This window comes from Kockovaella imperatae, assembly GCF_002102565.1.
Source record: "Kockovaella imperatae strain NRRL Y-17943 chromosome Unknown BD324scaffold_1, whole genome shotgun sequence".
NCBI lineage: Eukaryota > Fungi > Basidiomycota > Tremellomycetes > Tremellales > Cuniculitremaceae > Kockovaella > Kockovaella imperatae.
Window position 1 is genome coordinate 1,703,296 of NW_019028941.1, and position 16,616 is coordinate 1,719,911.

General features: G+C 53.1%; 6 protein-coding genes across 6 annotated transcripts; 4 read left to right on the plus strand and 2 right to left on the minus strand.

The window, feature by feature from the left end:
* Positions 1–50: 50 nt before the first annotated feature.
* Positions 51–4,827, minus strand: BD324DRAFT_613498 (hypothetical protein). The gene is made up of 13 exons (XM_022014502.1): positions 4,306–4,827; positions 4,164–4,258; positions 2,652–4,106; positions 2,251–2,613; positions 2,094–2,205; positions 1,564–2,045; positions 1,448–1,515; positions 975–1,396; positions 802–929; positions 455–750; positions 322–404; positions 247–266; positions 51–192 (listed from the first exon to the last, which is right to left on the minus strand). Exons 1-13 carry the CDS (start codon positions 4,597–4,599, stop codon positions 168–170), a joined length of 3,843 nt encoding a protein of 1,280 aa, XP_021874849.1. The 5' UTR covers positions 4,600–4,827; the 3' UTR covers positions 51–167.
* Positions 4,828–4,917: 90 nt separating this feature from the next.
* Positions 4,918–6,034, plus strand: BD324DRAFT_678553 (hypothetical protein; the record flags this gene model as incomplete). Its single annotated transcript, XM_022019004.1, has 5 exons — positions 4,918–5,122; positions 5,188–5,292; positions 5,340–5,386; positions 5,449–5,560; positions 5,618–6,034. The coding sequence occupies exons 1-5, from the start codon at positions 5,006–5,008 to the stop codon at positions 6,032–6,034; spliced, it is 798 nt and encodes a 265-aa protein (XP_021874850.1). The 5' UTR covers positions 4,918–5,005.
* A 73-nt stretch (positions 6,035–6,107) lies between these two features.
* On the minus strand, positions 6,108–8,298 carry BD324DRAFT_648061 (hypothetical protein; the record flags this gene model as incomplete). The annotated part of the gene is made up of 6 exons (XM_022017772.1): positions 6,108–6,604; positions 6,643–7,271; positions 7,310–7,591; positions 7,641–7,984; positions 8,032–8,104; positions 8,147–8,298. The coding sequence occupies 6 exons, from the start codon at positions 8,296–8,298 to the stop codon at positions 6,108–6,110; spliced, it is 1,977 nt and encodes a 658-aa protein (XP_021874851.1).
* A 182-nt stretch (positions 8,299–8,480) lies between these two features.
* BD324DRAFT_613501 (hypothetical protein) lies at positions 8,481–9,384 on the plus strand. The gene is made up of 4 exons (XM_022014503.1): positions 8,481–8,595; positions 8,748–8,821; positions 9,002–9,101; positions 9,222–9,384. Exons 1-4 carry the CDS (start codon positions 8,539–8,541, stop codon positions 9,261–9,263), a joined length of 273 nt encoding a protein of 90 aa, XP_021874852.1. The 5' UTR covers positions 8,481–8,538; the 3' UTR covers positions 9,264–9,384.
* Positions 9,385–9,550: 166 nt separating this feature from the next.
* On the plus strand, positions 9,551–13,256 carry BD324DRAFT_46918 (hypothetical protein). The gene is made up of 5 exons (XM_022012873.1): positions 9,551–9,834; positions 9,881–9,914; positions 9,973–10,695; positions 10,731–12,263; positions 12,354–13,256. The coding sequence occupies exons 1-5, from the start codon at positions 9,781–9,783 to the stop codon at positions 13,160–13,162; spliced, it is 3,153 nt and encodes a 1,050-aa protein (XP_021874853.1). The 5' UTR covers positions 9,551–9,780; the 3' UTR covers positions 13,163–13,256.
* A 441-nt stretch (positions 13,257–13,697) lies between these two features.
* Positions 13,698–16,550, plus strand: BD324DRAFT_613511 (major facilitator superfamily domain-containing protein). Its single transcript, XM_022014504.1, has 15 exons — positions 13,698–14,246; positions 14,300–14,615; positions 14,660–14,702; positions 14,750–14,809; positions 14,855–14,874; positions 14,927–15,110; positions 15,150–15,194; positions 15,244–15,253; positions 15,308–15,318; positions 15,371–15,464; positions 15,514–15,627; positions 15,680–15,707; positions 15,761–15,844; positions 15,901–16,054; positions 16,109–16,550. The coding sequence occupies exons 1-15, from the start codon at positions 13,808–13,810 to the stop codon at positions 16,490–16,492; spliced, it is 1,986 nt and encodes a 661-aa protein (XP_021874854.1). The 5' UTR covers positions 13,698–13,807; the 3' UTR covers positions 16,493–16,550.
* Positions 16,551–16,616: the final 66 nt, after the last annotated feature.

A 16,616-nucleotide genomic window follows, 5' to 3' on the forward strand; every position in this document is an offset into this window, starting at 1 on the left:
TGATCAGTCTCGGTACAGCCTCGGATAATTACTGAACCCTCTTGCCCATTCAAGTCAAGAAAGCTGATGCATACACAACTTAGTTAATACAACGACTGAAGCATGCTTTCTCTTGCGGATCCTTGCAAAAACCCTCGATAACATGTAACCCGTGTTGAGCACCGGGATCAGACTCTAACGCGCTTGTAAAACCTATTGTTGCCGTCAGTGCGCTGCGGTTGCTATGCGGACGGAATTGAGACTCACAGAATGTAGGCTGGACGTGACTGAGCAAAGATAGACCATCAGCATCTTACCAACGGCATGACTCGAAGTACCCACCACCACGTCATTCTCTCTGGCAGGAGTGATACGACTATCCTCACAAAACATCCATCCCTTCGAGCTCTTGACGTAGCAGGTATCTGTGAGGTGGTCAGTTCATGTCTCGGTAGAGATCGCAGACACAACTCACAGTGACCGGAGCTCAGAGAACCCATATGATTTGTCACGCCGTACAGATCATACTTGAATGGCGCATTCTGTGTCCGAGGGTCGTCCAAGTCCTCCTTGCCTGTCATTTGATGAGACGGAAGATAACGAGTTAAGTCCATCGAATTGACTGGGTATATGACGGGCGTCTCAGACTTGTTCCAGAACATGCCATCCTTCGTGTAGAATCGCTTGAGCTGGATCAAAAGGATCGGGGGCAATCGTGATAGGGTGAGAGTCTTGGATGCAGTCCGAGGTACCTTGCAACGAGGGCAATTCCTAGGTCTCCGGTGAGTGCCTTGACAGAACAACACTACGAAAGACACGCACCAAGCATCATCCTTCTCAAGCATCTCCGAGCTGACGAACTCGTCGATCAACTCTTGGAGGATCACGTGCTTCTTGTTGGTCGGGACGGGAAGTGACAGGTACATGAAAGTGTCGTAGGTTGTGGAGGTCTTTCTGACTCAACATGGGACACGTGGGCCTAGAGACAGACATACCTTGTGGCAAGTCAGGCATTCCAATCTGTTCCGATATTGCCCTTGGAACAAATCCACGATAAAGCTGTCGTCGCGTCTCCTGTAGATCTGCCATTCTTTCTCGGACGCTACTTCTGGAGGCAGCGTCTCCAGCGCGGCCTCTCGCTCGGGAGTCATTTCGATGGGTGGGGGTTTCTGCTTGATCCTGTTCAAGTCTTCATGGAGACCGTCCAAGACAAAGGAGAGGAATTCCTGAGAATCATGTTGGTCGGTTCCTGAGAATTGATGTGCAAAATTGATGATTCCCTTTCTGAAGGTAACGGGGGACAAGAACGTGTAATCTTCCTTCCACATGGCCTTGAGGAGCTCTGCGAATGCGTTTGCCAGTGCACCCTTCATGCCCAAAGGGTTGTTCACGTTGATTGATCGCTTATAGCTGCCATCTAATGACGACATCAGTGATGATGATGATACGTGCGCACTTTGACACATACCTAGGAAGTAAGAGGTGAAGGGGAATGTTGCGCTCAGACATTGAATCGTCGAGTTCATGTAACACGTGCTGTCGTATCGTCAACATGTACGTTCCGGCGCAGAGATTTCGACTCACTTCCCAAGGTTTTTCAACCCAGTCAGACCCAACGCTACGCTATTCCAATATCGGACTTCGTCGCCCTCTCGCGACACCAGGTCCAACCCGCGGATGGAGCCAGATCGAACTACAGCAGGCCTGGTATCATACCTATCGAACGAATGACTCTGCGCCGGAGGAGGTGGTTGAGGCACTTTCGCCAGAGCATGGGCTTGAGGATAATCGACCGATGAGCGCGATGGTGGCGAGGCGTATCCTGGATAACTTTGATTCTCATGCTCGACGAAGTCGCTTCGCCGCCTGCTGCCTGGCCCTGGGCGTATGGAAGCTTGTGGAGGCGGGGCAATGGCAGAAGGCTGATTGGCAGAGTAAGAGGAGGTAGATTTAGAGGGAGAGTGCGAGGCTAGGGGTAACGCCGTAGGGGAGGTGACGTAGGGTCGTCCAGAAGCTGTGCGTTGGTAAGCAGAATCTCCAGTCATTGATTGCGGAGCGTATCCGAACTAGATAAGGCGTCAACATCAAACCTCCTTCTGACTCAGATTACTTACACTGTCGGTTATATTTTTGGCATATTGGGATGACTGATAAACGGGCATGTCTCGATTGACCCGCTTCGCCGTCATGTCTCCAGAGAGAGGCCGAGACGAGGATCGTTCGTGACTGCGGTGATTGGTAAGTGAAATGAATGTGTGATGCAGGACTCACGTATACCCATTTGGCAGCTTTGGTGACTTCACGCCATGTCCATTCGCTTGAGCCATCGCCGTCATCCTAGCATAATCTGCCGCATGCTTCGCCGCTCGACCCTTGATGAACTCTACCCAAGTTGCGTAACCCCCAGAGAGGAGTACAGGTGTCCTTTCGAGCTTCTTGGAGAACTCTTGTTCATAGATGATCTCCCATAAGCGAGCCAGTGGCGGGATCGTGGAACCAGTCTCCTTTCTGGGCCACGACTTTGACTTGGAATCATACACCACAACGACGTCGTACTTGTTGCGCTTCTCGAATGCTTTGCGCTGGACCTCAGGGGAGAGCGACAGAGCATCTTCTAGCTTGGCCGATGTCATGCTGTTCACAGTCAGCGAGAGAACGCTTATGCTGCTCACCCATCTCTACACAGGACTGTCGGGTCCATCCACACCACTGTGACCTTGGCTCCTCTCTCCTCATACTCTTCTCCCACGTGACTGATTTTGTACTCCTCCTCGGGTCTGACATCCAAGAATAAGACATCCACAGCGGGATTTAAGAGATACGTGCGGATGGTGTCCGGCTCGATGGAGTTTGTTAGTGGAAATCTGGGCTTCTCAAAGTGCGTGGGTAGAGGCCGAGATGATTCCGGCTTTGGATTGCCGCCAGGTATAGAAGTCGGTTGAGCACTGGACCCACTGCCGTTGGCGCGATGCTTTCGGAGGGCTTCTGGCATTGGAGGCGGCACAGGTTTGGACACTTCAGTGGGAGCGACTGGAAACATTTTCTCGTCGTCATCCATAAGCGTCGCGACATTTGGAGTACTGGCAGACCGCTTGAGCTCAGATCCAAGATCAGGGCTTGGAGGATGAAAAGCCTTCGGAGGGTCCCCATGGGGCTTCTTCAGATCATTCGCGTCTGACGGCGGTGGCGGGAGATCGTTTGGCTTATGTGTCGGCGCGGACGGTATATCTGGAAAGTTGGGCACTGAGGGGAACGAGATCTCCTCATCTGTGTCTTTTCGGAAGCTTCCTTTCCTAGGCTCCCTTGGACCGCCAGGTTTGGGCCCAGGTATGCTGCCCGACCGATTCGAGCGACCATGAGGCGCTTCACTGTCCTCGAAAATCGTCCCCATGATTGGCGGTGGCTCGTCGGACAACTCGAATTGCTTACCGAAATCGCTGAGTGACGGGAATGCCTTTTCGAAATCGTTCACTTCGTCGGTCGAATGGGAGCGAGAAGCATGCGGTGGCGGTGTTGATACGACTTTTGTGGGCGAAGCTAGCGGGGACTTCATGGAGCGGTGAGGCGAGGAAGGTGTGGTTGGCCCTTGGGACCTGGATGGAGAGACACTGCGATGAGAATGAGTGGGTCCAGAGTGGTGCGATTGTAATGTTGGGCGTTGGAAGCTCGGAGACTCTGGCTGTGTAGGAGAAGTTGCTGAGCGATATTGTCTCGTCTGACCCTGTGTAGCAGAAGAAGAGGTGGCACTGTTTTGAGGATGATTCTGCTGGTCCGCCGCCGGTGAACCATGTTGCTTTAGTGCCTGCGGCTTTGGTGGGACAATCGGCTTCGGTCTATGATTCTCTGACTGACCGGTGGAGCTTGTAGATTTAGCTTGAGGGCCATCGACTTGTCCCGCTCTCCTTGCTAGGCCGTGAGCACCGACACCAGCGGTGACCGTTGAGCCTCCCGTACTGGATTTCGAATCGGGGATGCCACGCTGCGTTGAGCCTCTTAGATTTGATGGACCAGACTCCATGCCAGCTCCTTGTAATGCTCTCATTCGGTCTGCTATACTGCCGATTGTCTTTGTGTCTGGTCCATTGTTCGATTGTGTATCGGGCATATTCGGTCGATCGGTGTGAGACCTTGAAGGGGGAGATCATCGGTAACTACTCCGAGCGAGAGTGTAGACACGAACTCACGACCCTACATGGGAAGCCCCATTTGGCTGATGTGACTCCTTATCTTTCAAAGCGTCTTTCACCTCCTTGGCCCTCTGAAGGAAGGATTCGTACATCTGGGAACTGTTAACTACTGAACCATTCATTCATCCTCAAAGCTCACCTCCTGGAATTCTTTGACCCTGTTGGTCCAATGCAGATCCTTCTTCTTTTCCTCTGCATACTTTGGATGTACCCTAGTGTTCTGATAACACTGACAAGCTCTGATGTATTCCACGAACATCTCCTCCTTCCGCTTCCAACGTTCAGCTAGGACGGCTTTATCAGCGGCATGGCGTGCTTTCTCGAACCATTCTTTGGGCGATAGATCCAGTACATCTGGAAGATCCTTGGCGAGGCTCTGAAGCTCTGTTAATGACATGCCATGCAAGGGATGATCCTCCGTTGTGGATGGCATGATGGCGAGTTGACTGATGGAATGATGCGCTCAACACAGGAAAGGGGAGACGGGGGTGACTCTACCCAGCAGAGAGAGGTTCGAAGTAAAGGGATCAGGTCGGCTCGACTAGATGCTTCTCATTGGGTTGACGAGGCTCATCAAGATGCGCTGATGTGTCTGCCCTCTCGACGTCTGGACAGTCAGCAGTGAACGAATGCTAATTGAATGTATAGAGAACTGCGACGAGGTTGTGTGACGTTACTTGGGAGCCGGGATGACGGAATCAAATTTGCCCATGTGAGGTTCCTGTCATTGGTGCTGACGAGTGTTTCTTTTTCTGGTTATTGACAACCGAACAACATCACATACCTTGCATGCCAACCTAGTCAGCACAGCTCCAAAGCCTGGTCTGAACAGCGTCAACATGCCTCTGAACAACTATCCTCATCCTACCGCAGTGGTACAGCATGTCTACGAGCAAGTCACCGAGTATCTCATGAGATCATACCCAATCCGGGATCTGCCTTTGAATTTGAGGCCGGTGAGTTGGCAGCTGGGCAGGGGTTTGCCTGAAGTCACTCGGCTGAGTCGCTGACCTTCCTTCAGGCAATGGTCATGGTCACCGCTGCATGGCTCGTCTTGCTTGGTATACTCGGTATGGCTCCATTACCAAACTTGCCGGTCAACGATAAGGCTTTACATTTCTTCGGAGTACGTGAGGCATTTCTCACTAGGCGACGAGACACTGACGATACCAGATGGGCTTCGCTACATTTTTGCTCTACTTCGTGATTGACGTACCTGAGTGAGCGAGAAGCAGGAGGCTCTACAGTTCGACACCAATGCTGACGCCACGACTCCTTGCAGCGGGCCACATCGAAGAGTCTGGTATATACGGCGAGCGCCTTTGCTGCTCACCGTGATCTTTGCTTTCTTCGTTGGAGGCATCATCAGCGAATTCATTCAGGGTCTTCTGCCTGTGAGTCCTCAAGATCACCTTGAATAGCACGGAGTCTCAGCTCATGGACCTACTCAGTGGAAGACCTTTCAATGGGGAGATATCCTGGCCAACTTGCTAGGCTCGTCCTTGTTCCTCTACTTGGCGCATTTACTTCACGCTCGATCACGAAAGCGCATGGAGATCTCGACCTTGTACCAGCCATTATCATCTCACGTGTATCGCGATGCGCAAGGGCGACAGCATACCTTCGATGCCTCACCGACTTCCCACTCTCCCGCTCAGCCTTCATCCGTTCGACCACCTTCACCTCAACAAGGACCTTATCGTCATCAAAGGCAAGGCAGTAATGTATGGGACGAAGGCAGCGAGGCGGGGCGCAGCAGTGTTGAGGACCTGTCCAGAGATACCACACGCGGGACTAAGGTGTTTGACATTGGTGACGAGGAAGAGTTACTCGACAGCCCACTACCTGGAAACGATGATGGCCGCTAGATCAACACTGGTATATACATCTTGTACATCACAATTTACAGCATATGACATCGCATACAACCCTACAATCTATCTATCCGGGAGAATCGTGCACAACATCTCGCCCATCCTCCTCTTCGTACTCCTCATCCGTCATGACCATCAAGTCAGCAAGGGGATCATCGCTCCCCTCACTCTGAGCATCCTCACCATACGTCGCGTCAGATTGATCCTCATCATCCACCGAATTGGTCATCTGGGAGATGGGCATGCCGGCGAATCGCATCGACATGGAAGTCTCTGCGACTCGAGTATGAGTTACTTCAGGCGTATCGAGAACAATGGCAGAGTGAGTGGACGACGACGTGAAGGCCATCCGGCCCGCATTGAAGATGGCGCCGTGTACTGGTGTCTCCACCACGAATGACCGCGATGCACTCTTCTCCCCACTGGAGGGTTCCTCTTGAATCGGCGTCGGCGCTTGAAATTGAGCTACTCGAGGGCCGAAGATTGTCTCGGCGAGTCGGGGCTTCGATGGAGTAGCAAAGATCAGAGTTCCTTCTTTCTGCTGAGACTCGTGCGGTCGGGAAGCTGTCCTTGTCAGCTCGCCCCAGAACGCAGCACATTACCTTCTCGATCCTTTATACTATCTGAGATCTTTCGGCCGAGAAGACCACCACGATTTTGAGACTCTGATGAGGTTGGTGGCATGGTCTCCTTGTCCTTCTTGCCAGCCAATGAGGCCGTGCGTCGAAGTAGCCCCACTTGCCTCCCTTTAAACAAGTCAGCTCCGCTCGGAGCACGGCCGAATTTTTTTGGCTGTTTGATAGTATCTGCAAAAGAGGCTCCTTGGGCGTAAGACTGAGTCGGAGGATCGATGGATCGACTCCGGGCTCGATGAAGATCTGGCATTGATTCAGATAGGTTGGATAGGCTGCGACGCATAGTCCGGGAATCATTGTCGGATGTCCTCGATCCAGCTTCGGAAGGACCACGAGAGGCAGCTCGAGCATGCTGCGAGTGGGAGGACGAATTGCGTCGCACCACAGGTACGACTGTATCGCTTGGTCGAGATGAAGAAGCCGAGATCTTGGCACGCGAGGTGACCAGACCATCGGCAGGCGGACGCGACCGTGTAATTTTTGGTTTTCGGGGTTTCTTAATTGTGGAAGGAGCAGCCATGAGATCCGAGGGCATAGGTCGCCCAAAAACCTTGAGGTGGAAGGAGGAACAAGCCTCGGGCTGTGCTTTGAGATATCTGTCGTGGTAAGCCGAATAAACTGTGAGTAAGCTCACTGTGGAACGAGAATGGCCCGCCAAAAGCTCTCGAGCACCATCTGTAGCGATGACTCCGAGCCCTTTGGGTCGGCAACGTCCTCCAAACCGATCCCAAGTTCGGCAACAGCATTCCAAACACCAATTCTGTCCATGAGTAATTCGAGTGCAGTAGACGGATCATCTGAGGCGGCCGTTTCGCTTCGAGAGCGCTTCCGCTTCCTCTTTGTCTCCGCCACAGATGAACCTGCCGGTACTTCAAGTTGCATGAGCATTAAGAGCAAGATGACCTGCATCAAAGCTCTGAGCGGCGCATTAGTAGGTAGAATTCGCCCCGGGCATCTGGACCCACTCTCTTCGCTCAAACTCGGTCGAGACGCTCTTCGCCGACGGCAATTTGCCTTCCGCCGCTGATCGACTGTCCATACGGAGCTCTACTGCTGCTTGAAGAGCCTCCAGCTCGTCCACTGACACCGACGACGGACTGGACTCGCTGGCACCCGATTCAGTTTCCCCCTCCTTCTTCATGGACATCCAGCGAGAAATATGGTTCAGCAGAGTCTTCCGATGCCGAGTCTCAAGAAGAGCAAGAGACACCGTGGATGACAAGATCGCCAATCGCACACTGTCTGTATTCTCCTTCACCTCCATCATGCCTTTCACATCTGTCGCCCAGTGCTCCAAGGGGGAGATGAGCTATGCGTGAGATTAGCGCGAGCTCGGGCGGTGTCGAAGACATTCACCTCCGGAAGGTATAGGGTCTCAATGTATCGTCTTTTGAACGCCTCAGTCACATTTTTTTGACTTGCTTGTGATCTGGGATTGCGTTAGTCTGCCCTGGACTCGTCCAAGACTCACGGGATAGGGAAGGGCCATGTCGACTCTGGCCCGCTCTTCGAGCTGAGACGCGGCGGACATGCCAGATCAAGGGTATACGGCAGCCCAGCCCATAGACTGCAGCCCGAAGACAGAGCAGTCATCCCTGCAGGAGGGATTGCGACCGTCGCCATACTACGATAACAGCATCGGTAATGTCCAAATGACAGAGATCTCACCGCGTACCGAAAAGCATACGCGCCAGTGGCAAGCAAAGGCCAGCTGAACACGTCATGAAGCGGAATCAAATGTATCAATCGGTCGGCTGGCAATGATTGCCGTTGGTTCAGCGTCATCGTTCCCTGCCGCCGCTGCTTGCTCTCACACAAACGTATATAACTCTGCTCAGTCAATTACTATCGCCACTCCTAACCATGTCTGCTATCCGCGCTTTCAGATCCGCTCGAATCACCTCGCTCAGAGCACCAACTGTGAGTCGGTAAGAGGTTGCAAGTGAAACGAGAGCGCCGATCTCCCTTCTTGGAATGCAACAAGCTCCATCCGCGTATTGGCGGTCTCGTCGATTCTGCATCTTGAGAAGGCTGTGGGCTCTCATGACATTGGCTGACAACTCTACTCGCAGGTCATGTTCTCCACCCGAGGCTACGCCGACAGCACCAGACCCGAAGGTCAGACTGCTTCCTCCAAGGGTTTCAGGTAAGTGTGAGGTTCGTTCATGCCTGAGGGCATTGTCCCGACACCGCTGTGACGCGTCCGGCGTTGGAGCTGTCACTATCCATCTCCTAATCCATCCCAATTACTCTCACACCGAAGGGCGGACCGCCCGTCCGCATATCCGCTTGACTGATCTGGTGCCAAGCTGATCCTCGTATAAAGCCAACGAGAGCAAGCCGAGGAGGGACAATACATCCGCAAGAAGGAGCAGGAAAAGCTCAAGGAAGCTCAAGACAAGCTGAAGCTTGCTCAGGACGAGGTCGTGAGTCTGATTCTGGCCCTTTTGCAATGTCTTGTCCACGCACCACTCTTCAGACGAGCCTCAGAACTCTTTCGCTCCCTCGCTGTGTTCTGCCTCACACCTTGGCTAACTCAAATTTAGGACAAGGCTCAGGATGCTGTCAACAAATCCAAGTCCAAGTAGATGGTCTATGCGGTAGCAAAGGCCATACCATATCCTGAATTGTTTACCTTGCGCAATTCGCAATGGGCCTCCTCATAAACCGTCCCAAAGAAAACAAGTATGCATATCAACAATGTCATTGCAGGCGCTTGCTGTCCAGCGGGCCGTGGTCTGCAGCTGCTCGTTCCCTGCTCAAACTAAAATCTGCCTCATTGCGTCGGACCCCCATGTACAGAGATCCTTTCTAGTCACCGTGTATTGCCACACCCAAAAAGCAGAGATGCCCCCCATTTTTGGCTGTGCGTTTCGACATTCCCGCAATTTGGTGACCCACTATTGACGATCACTTTTTTCATCTTCTTGAGCATTGTATAGCTTCGATAACGAGCTCAGAAACTCTGTTTCGGGTGGCTCATTCGACGTCTCTGAGCCTCTCTTGTGGGATGGTCATGGCTCGCCAGAGTTTAGGACCTCACATCAGAGACTGCTCCAACGCTACGCCAGGGCTTGGCTGAAATAACCTTGGAGCCAGTCGAGAATGGAGACTGGGCGCAGTGGGCGGACCTCGGTGGGAGGGTCTGCATTGCGACAGGTAGGTCAAATATTCGGTCTGGCATATCATGCTCACTCGTCGAAAGAATGCTGGAGAGGCTGGACCATCAACCGCTCAAGGCAAGTCCCGCTTGTCGGACCTCTGACGTATGTCAACTAACACTCGTGTTCTGTCCAGCTCGAGCGAAGAAAAAGTCAAAAGCTAAGACGGGCAGCGGTAATATCGTCTCTAGGAAGAATACAATCCCAAAGCCATTCCTAGCGCTGGCTCCAGCTCCAGCTACCACTCTCGCTGGATCCCGATTCCACGAAGCGCTTTCTCATGCTTCTTTGTCCAACTTGGTTCTTCCCTCCTCGTTTCCTCGTGGGACAGGAATCTCGCCTAATCCAAATGTGCCAATGGCTATGACGACTGCCGGACCTTCGAGGCATGCGCCAACAGGAAGGACCAGAAAGTTTGCGACGGGTCTTTTGGCTCCCCCCGCCGTTATGCCTGGAGGTGTAGCAGCATCGCCAAGGGTACAACCTGCGATTGCCGGGCGGACAGGCCGCAGTACCCCTGTAGCGCTCAACGACACGCCAGAGGGGATGATCAGGAAGGCCAGGAGCGGTAACAGGTTACGGGAGATCAGTGGCTCAGGAGCCAATGCGAGCATGATGAGTTTGGGACATACTGGACGGTTGCTGCAGTCGGATCCAGTAGTTCCACCTCTACCTTCACTCCCGGTGCAACTTAGAGATGCTGGACCCGTTCCTCAACAAGTCTCGAGCGCACGTCGGAGGCGGGTGGTCAGAGGGGAGGAAGAGGCACGGAGGAGATTGACAGTATCGACGCGAGAGGAAGGAAGAGCCATGGGTATAGCTAGAGGAGCAAGTATGCGAAGACTCAACGTTTGGGATAGTGAGCGTAGACCGGGGTCGAGTCGCTGATCGCAGATCTGCCTGAATCTTCTGATCCTCCTCCGGCGTTCCCCTTTCCAACGGCAGCGACTAATCGTCTCCCACCGACATTCGAGTCTGCCCAGAATACGGTGCGAAACCCAACGTCTGCTACTAGGCCTAGATCGCCTCCCCCGACATTCGATCAAGCTCTTGGACTAGCACCTCTGCCAAATTCATCAAACGCGGTGCGGGAAACCGAAGAAGTTGCCCGTCAGCAGACTCTCGCTGCCCGAATCGAACCTCCCTTGCAGACGCCTCCAGACGCTCTCGATTTCAGGCCGTCTTCACCCGAGTCTGATTATGTATCCGCTCGCGACAGTCCGACAGGATCATTCCTAGCCTTACCTGATGCGGACGAGGAGAGAGCGAGATCGGATCGACAATTGTGGAACCTAGATCTTCTGGCTGGATACTCTCTGGAGGAGAGAGTCAGGCGAGAAATGGGAAGGCGGAAGTCTAGGGAAGAGGATCGGTCTACCCCAGTGGGGTCTCTTACAACTTTGCCTAACGAAACATCCGCAACGTCGATTCCTGGAGATGCTTCACTTGTGAACTCTGCGGTGATTCCCCCGCCCAAAGAAGCGAACGATGCTGTGGGTTCGGCGCGACCCAAGCCCGTCGTCGACACCAGCTCAGCGGCGATGCAACACCAGACGCCGATCTCATCGCCGGTCAGAGAATCACCATTGACGGCATCTACGCCTAGAGGATCCATTCGGACATTAACTAAGCAGCCGTCTGGTCCTCTTGCGTCTCCGACCACTAGGACTCCAAAGGCTGAGAACATCACTCCCGGCAGGGAATTGGCCATGGCCTCGGTTGTAGCGAATCCTCCAACGGCCTCGAGGACAGCAGTATCCCCGAGGTCTCCGCTTTCAGGTATCAAGACTCGCAATTTCAGTTCAGTGGATCTCACCACCTCGAACCCCGACGCCATTGTGGATGTGTCCCCTCCAAGTCGAAAACTGAGTCGGGGTGCAGCTGTCCGGAGGACATCTTCGGGATTAAGATCAGAGACTGGCTCGAATCAAAATCGACAGTCACCTGTATCACCCAAACAGCCCCTTTTCTCATCGCCCGGACGGACAGCGTCGCAGATTTTGGATTCTCCTGAGAGCAATCGCACCAGGTCTGAGCAACGCTTCTTGAGAGAGGAGGATTCTATTGTGCCTTCAAGGGAAAAGACAATCATGAAGCATCGAACCAAGTCACAGCCCAATCTCCTCCTTCAAAGCATCTCTGAGAATGTACCGACCGAAGCTCTGCCCCCGCATCGCGAAGCAGCTTTGAAGAGACGCGACCTACATTTGCCGCGTCTTGCACTGGATACAACGTCCAATGAAGTGCCGAGATCGCCAACGAAATCAGGAAACACAGTCGCTCAAAGCTCTGGACCGCTGATCAACTTCAACAGAATCAATAGTCAAGCATCGCCATCCGATGTAGGAGATCACTCGGCTTGGACCGCGGAGCTCTTGCAATTGTTGGATCAAGTGTCGTCTCCCATTGCGGAGAGCTCATCTCAAGGTGCGGCACGTGGATCGGCCGCGGCTGTCGTCAGAGCAGAGATCGAGGCAGCCGTGGCGGCGAGAAATCTAGCTGATAGACTTGAACAAGAGCGACCAAATTCTCAAGGGTTGCCGGTCTCTGCTTCGGCATCCACAGCCACATTGCCTGTGATAAGCTCAATATCAGCAGGCAAGAAGCGCCCACCACCTCCTCCGCCACCGATACCTTTACGTGTCAAGCGACAGCAGCAGTTGGCCGACACTCCCGCCTCGGTCAGTCGCAAGCGATCAGTCCTATCCACAGCGAATTCTCCCATCATCCCCTTCACAACAAAGTCTTCGGCGTTGTCTTCGGCGGCCTCACAAAGATCACCTTCCGAGGGTAAGCCGCCCGAAAGGTTACCGACTAGACGGCCCGCGCCCTTGCCGCCAAAGAGGCCTGCCGATGACCCGGAAGCATCTGAGGCACCTCTCCCAGTGGGGCCCCCGACCCGTCCCAGTCCTCAACAAGCCGTAACATTTTCGACCTCTACATCGTCTGCAGATGCCGTCGTACCGGAATCCTCGCCTCCACAGGCCAGAAGACCCTACACTGCGCTCTCTAGTCGTCCGCGAGGACCGAGACCGCCCCCGGCACCAATGCGACAGTGGTCCAAGGTAGTGTCGCAGACCTGGGAGCAACCAGCGCCGCTGTCACCTGCGAACCCTTCCTCTCCGACTGAGTTCTCGGTCGACACTTCCATTGTGAATCGATCGCATCCTCTTCGATCGACCAGCGCGCAAGATCTTAGATCTCCCCTGCAACGCACTGAGACTGGGAATCAAATGGAGTACACGGATCTTGACGTATTTGTTTCTCGTCTGGAAGGATCCGGGAGGGAATACGAGGTCAGTCGAACGGGCGATGATACGCGATGAAGTCTGCTGACTGTGATGGCGAAAGGGTTATTCTCATATCTCTTCCTTTCTGGGGCCGGGAAAAGCGACCAAAGCCACTCCCGCTCAACTGGGGACTCTGCTACCGGGACTTGTGACCGTCGAGTCTCGTCGCACAACAGCTCAAGGCAAGGTCAAGTTGAAATTATCGCTTCTCGGAGTCAGAGTCTCAAAGTGTCCTATTTGTCTGTCTCAATTCAAGGACAAGGACACAGGTGTCATGGTACCCGATTGTGGTCACGCCGCTCATCAGGTTTGTGCTACTAGATGGTTTAGAGACGAATCTAGGTGTTTTGTATGTCGAGAGGCGTTGAAGGCGGCGTGACCGAAGGAGTATCTTTGGACAATTGTCAATTGCTGTATACTGAGCATGCAAATCTGTAGCTAGTAGATGGATGCTATAGCCATGGGCTCCACTCGGCCGGAAGGAGGGAACTTGAGCCGGAAATTTTTGCGCGTGACTGACAGGTGACTGACTCGTTCGGACTTGACCGATTATCGCTCATTTCCGATCCAACAACATTTTTGGGCAGTTGGTCCTGTGCGACTCTGTAATACCATGTACCCCTGGATCTCGACCGACTCGGACATCTGATTGGATATCACTTCAGCCCTTATGATCTCAATATGACACCGATACCCTTAGGTGAAAGCAGACACAGCTCATCTCCAAACAGCAGCAGCTCCACTCTCATGTCGGTATCAGAAATCCGCGAGAAGACTGCCAGCAAGACTGTTTCGGTCGCGGACAACGACGCTCTTGTAGCCGGTGACGATGGCCAGGACCATTTCAATCCCCCTGTCCCTATCACTACACTCGATGAAGGAGCCAGAGGCATGCGGACTGTGTTTCCGCCTGTGCCCTTAGGAGGCAGCATGATTCCTGTAGATGTGGAGGATGAGGAGACGGGCTCACCTGCTGGAGATGGGGATGTCAAGCTTGGCGGGACCGATGTCGAAGCTGGTCCATCCTCACCAGCATCCGAAATGGACATATTTGATCGCTTTACACCTCGCAAGAAGAAGATCATCGTTGGTATCGTTTCATTTTGCGCATTCATAGCTCGTGAGTGGGGATCTTGCATGTAGTTGGCTGGTATAACTCATCATCCAGCACAGCCATCTGTTCATCCATCTTTCTGCCATCCATTCCTCAAATCGCAGAACAACTTCATTCATCATCTTCAACCATCGCATATACGGTCGCCATTTTCATTGTGGTTCTGGGAATCTCACCTCTGATCTGGTCCCCGCTGTCGGGGTTTTACGGCCGACGGTTCGTCTACTTGATCAGCTTGCCAATCCTTGTTGCTGCTAGTTTTGGAGTCGCTCGGAGTCAAAGTGTAGGCGTATTGATCGGCACTCGTGTCCTACAAGCAATCGGTGGAAGTTGTGTCCTGGCCGTTGGCGCAGGATCTATAGGAGACATCTACAAGTGAGTGTTTGAATGAAGAGCAGACCTCATGCTGAATTTCGCAGACCCACCGAGAGAGGCTCTGCCATGGGCTGGTACTATAGCGGTGTAAGTTTGCCCAGCGGCAAGCTTGTTGCCACTCTGACTCCCTTCAGGCTCTCATGGGACCTACATTTGCTCCTGTTCTAGGCGGTCTCTTCAGCGAATATACCAGGGTGAGTCGGCTTGTCCCGCTTTGACACCTGCTTATACGTCCAAAGGATACATGGCGCTCTGCGCAGTAAGTTGACATGCCCAAAGGCGGTGGATGTCGTGACTGATATCCGGTATAGATACTTTATCGGCGCTGCCGGGGCCACCGCTTTTCTTTTAGTCGCTTTCATCTTACCCGAGACTGCACATCCACCTCTGCCTCACGACAGGATGAAAGCAGCCAAGGGCAAACGGTTTGTTTTCTATCGATTCAATCCCTTCACCAGCCTCGGGCTGTTTCGATGGATGAATGTCTGTGCTATGGTGAGTGGTTCCAAATGGACTAGACTGACCTGTGCTTAGTCTCTGTCGAGTGCTGCTGTGTTGCTCGCGATCTACACTGTTTTGGTGAGCCCTTGATTGTGTACGACTTGAAACTCGCTGAATGCTCCTGTAGGTCCCTATGTGTAAGCGGTTTGGGTCGGGCGAGTGATTTGTACTGAAATTTTGCCCTCTCCCAGCTACTTTATTCGTCAGTGTAATACTTGATTCGCGTATCCCTCCTCACTGACCCCTTAATGTAGAAGGATCGCTATCACATAAGCAATCTCGCCATCCTTGGGTGTTTATATCTGCCCAGCGGTTTAGGTAATCTGCTTGGAGCGAGGATAGCAGGACGTGAGTGGACACTTTAACTGCATTGGATCCAGTCTGAGGTATCGCGTAGCCATGGCCGATCGAACTGTCAAAAAGTATATTAAAAAGCGAGGTTATCGGAGAGTTGAGGATAGACTTCGTTCTGCGGTGCCATGGGGGATGTTCCTCCTGCCAGCTTCGCTTAGTGAGTATCTTCTTAGAGCGGTATCTCTGTCTCGTGCTGACTCGCATTCTAGTCACTTATGGGTGGCTGGTACATTTTGGGTCAGTGAATGTCGTCAGACATCCTCCTGGTGCAGCTGATTGAGTTTCAACAGGGCAGGAGGAATCGCTGCCCCCTTGGCTGTCTCCGTGCTACCGTCGATGGCTCTCATGGGTGTATTGACTCCGCAGAATACGTAGTGAGCTTGCGCATACTGGCAGTGAAGTTAGCTGGCCCGTCTGATCACTCACACAGTCTTATCGACTCCATGCCCACACGTAGCGCGGAAGTCATCGCCGTTAACAATTTCCTGAGATACATGTTCTCTGCCGGCGCATCGGCGTGGGTGTTACCTATGGCGAGTCGGATCGGTTGGGGATGGACCATGACCGTTTCAGGCTTCATCGTGGTGAGTCAGGCGGCGACTTTCGTGGGGCACTGACTGAGCGTGTCCATAACTCAGCTGGCATCTTCTGGTCTCGTTCTGGCCACACTGAAGTGGGGTGATCAATGGAGAGAAAGCGCGAACGAAAAATATCATTATGAAGGTACTCCAGCAGACTGTCGGCGTCCAGATGGTGCTCTGTCTGCTACAGAGGTGATCGAAAAGCCAGGACCTGGAATGCCTGCCGACAAGTCTACGCCATTATCGAATGATTCGGATCACGGTGAAGATGAGGAAGTGGGGCACCTGCCACTTTCAACAAATCGTCGATCTCAGCAAGTAACCGCGACACAACGGTCAGTCCCCAGAGGCACGGTGAGCGACATCCAGATGCCTCCGATGCACGAGGTTTTGAGTCGGACTGTCTCGTTATCCGGTGCTTCTGCCCATGGAGGTGGATAGGGCACCTTGTAGCTCCACATTATGTATCATTCAGCTATCGGCGACAAGCCAAGCGACCGTGAATCCGCCTCATTCGGATGATTAGCCGGTCGCTGGCACGATTGTTTTTTTCAGAATGACGCTC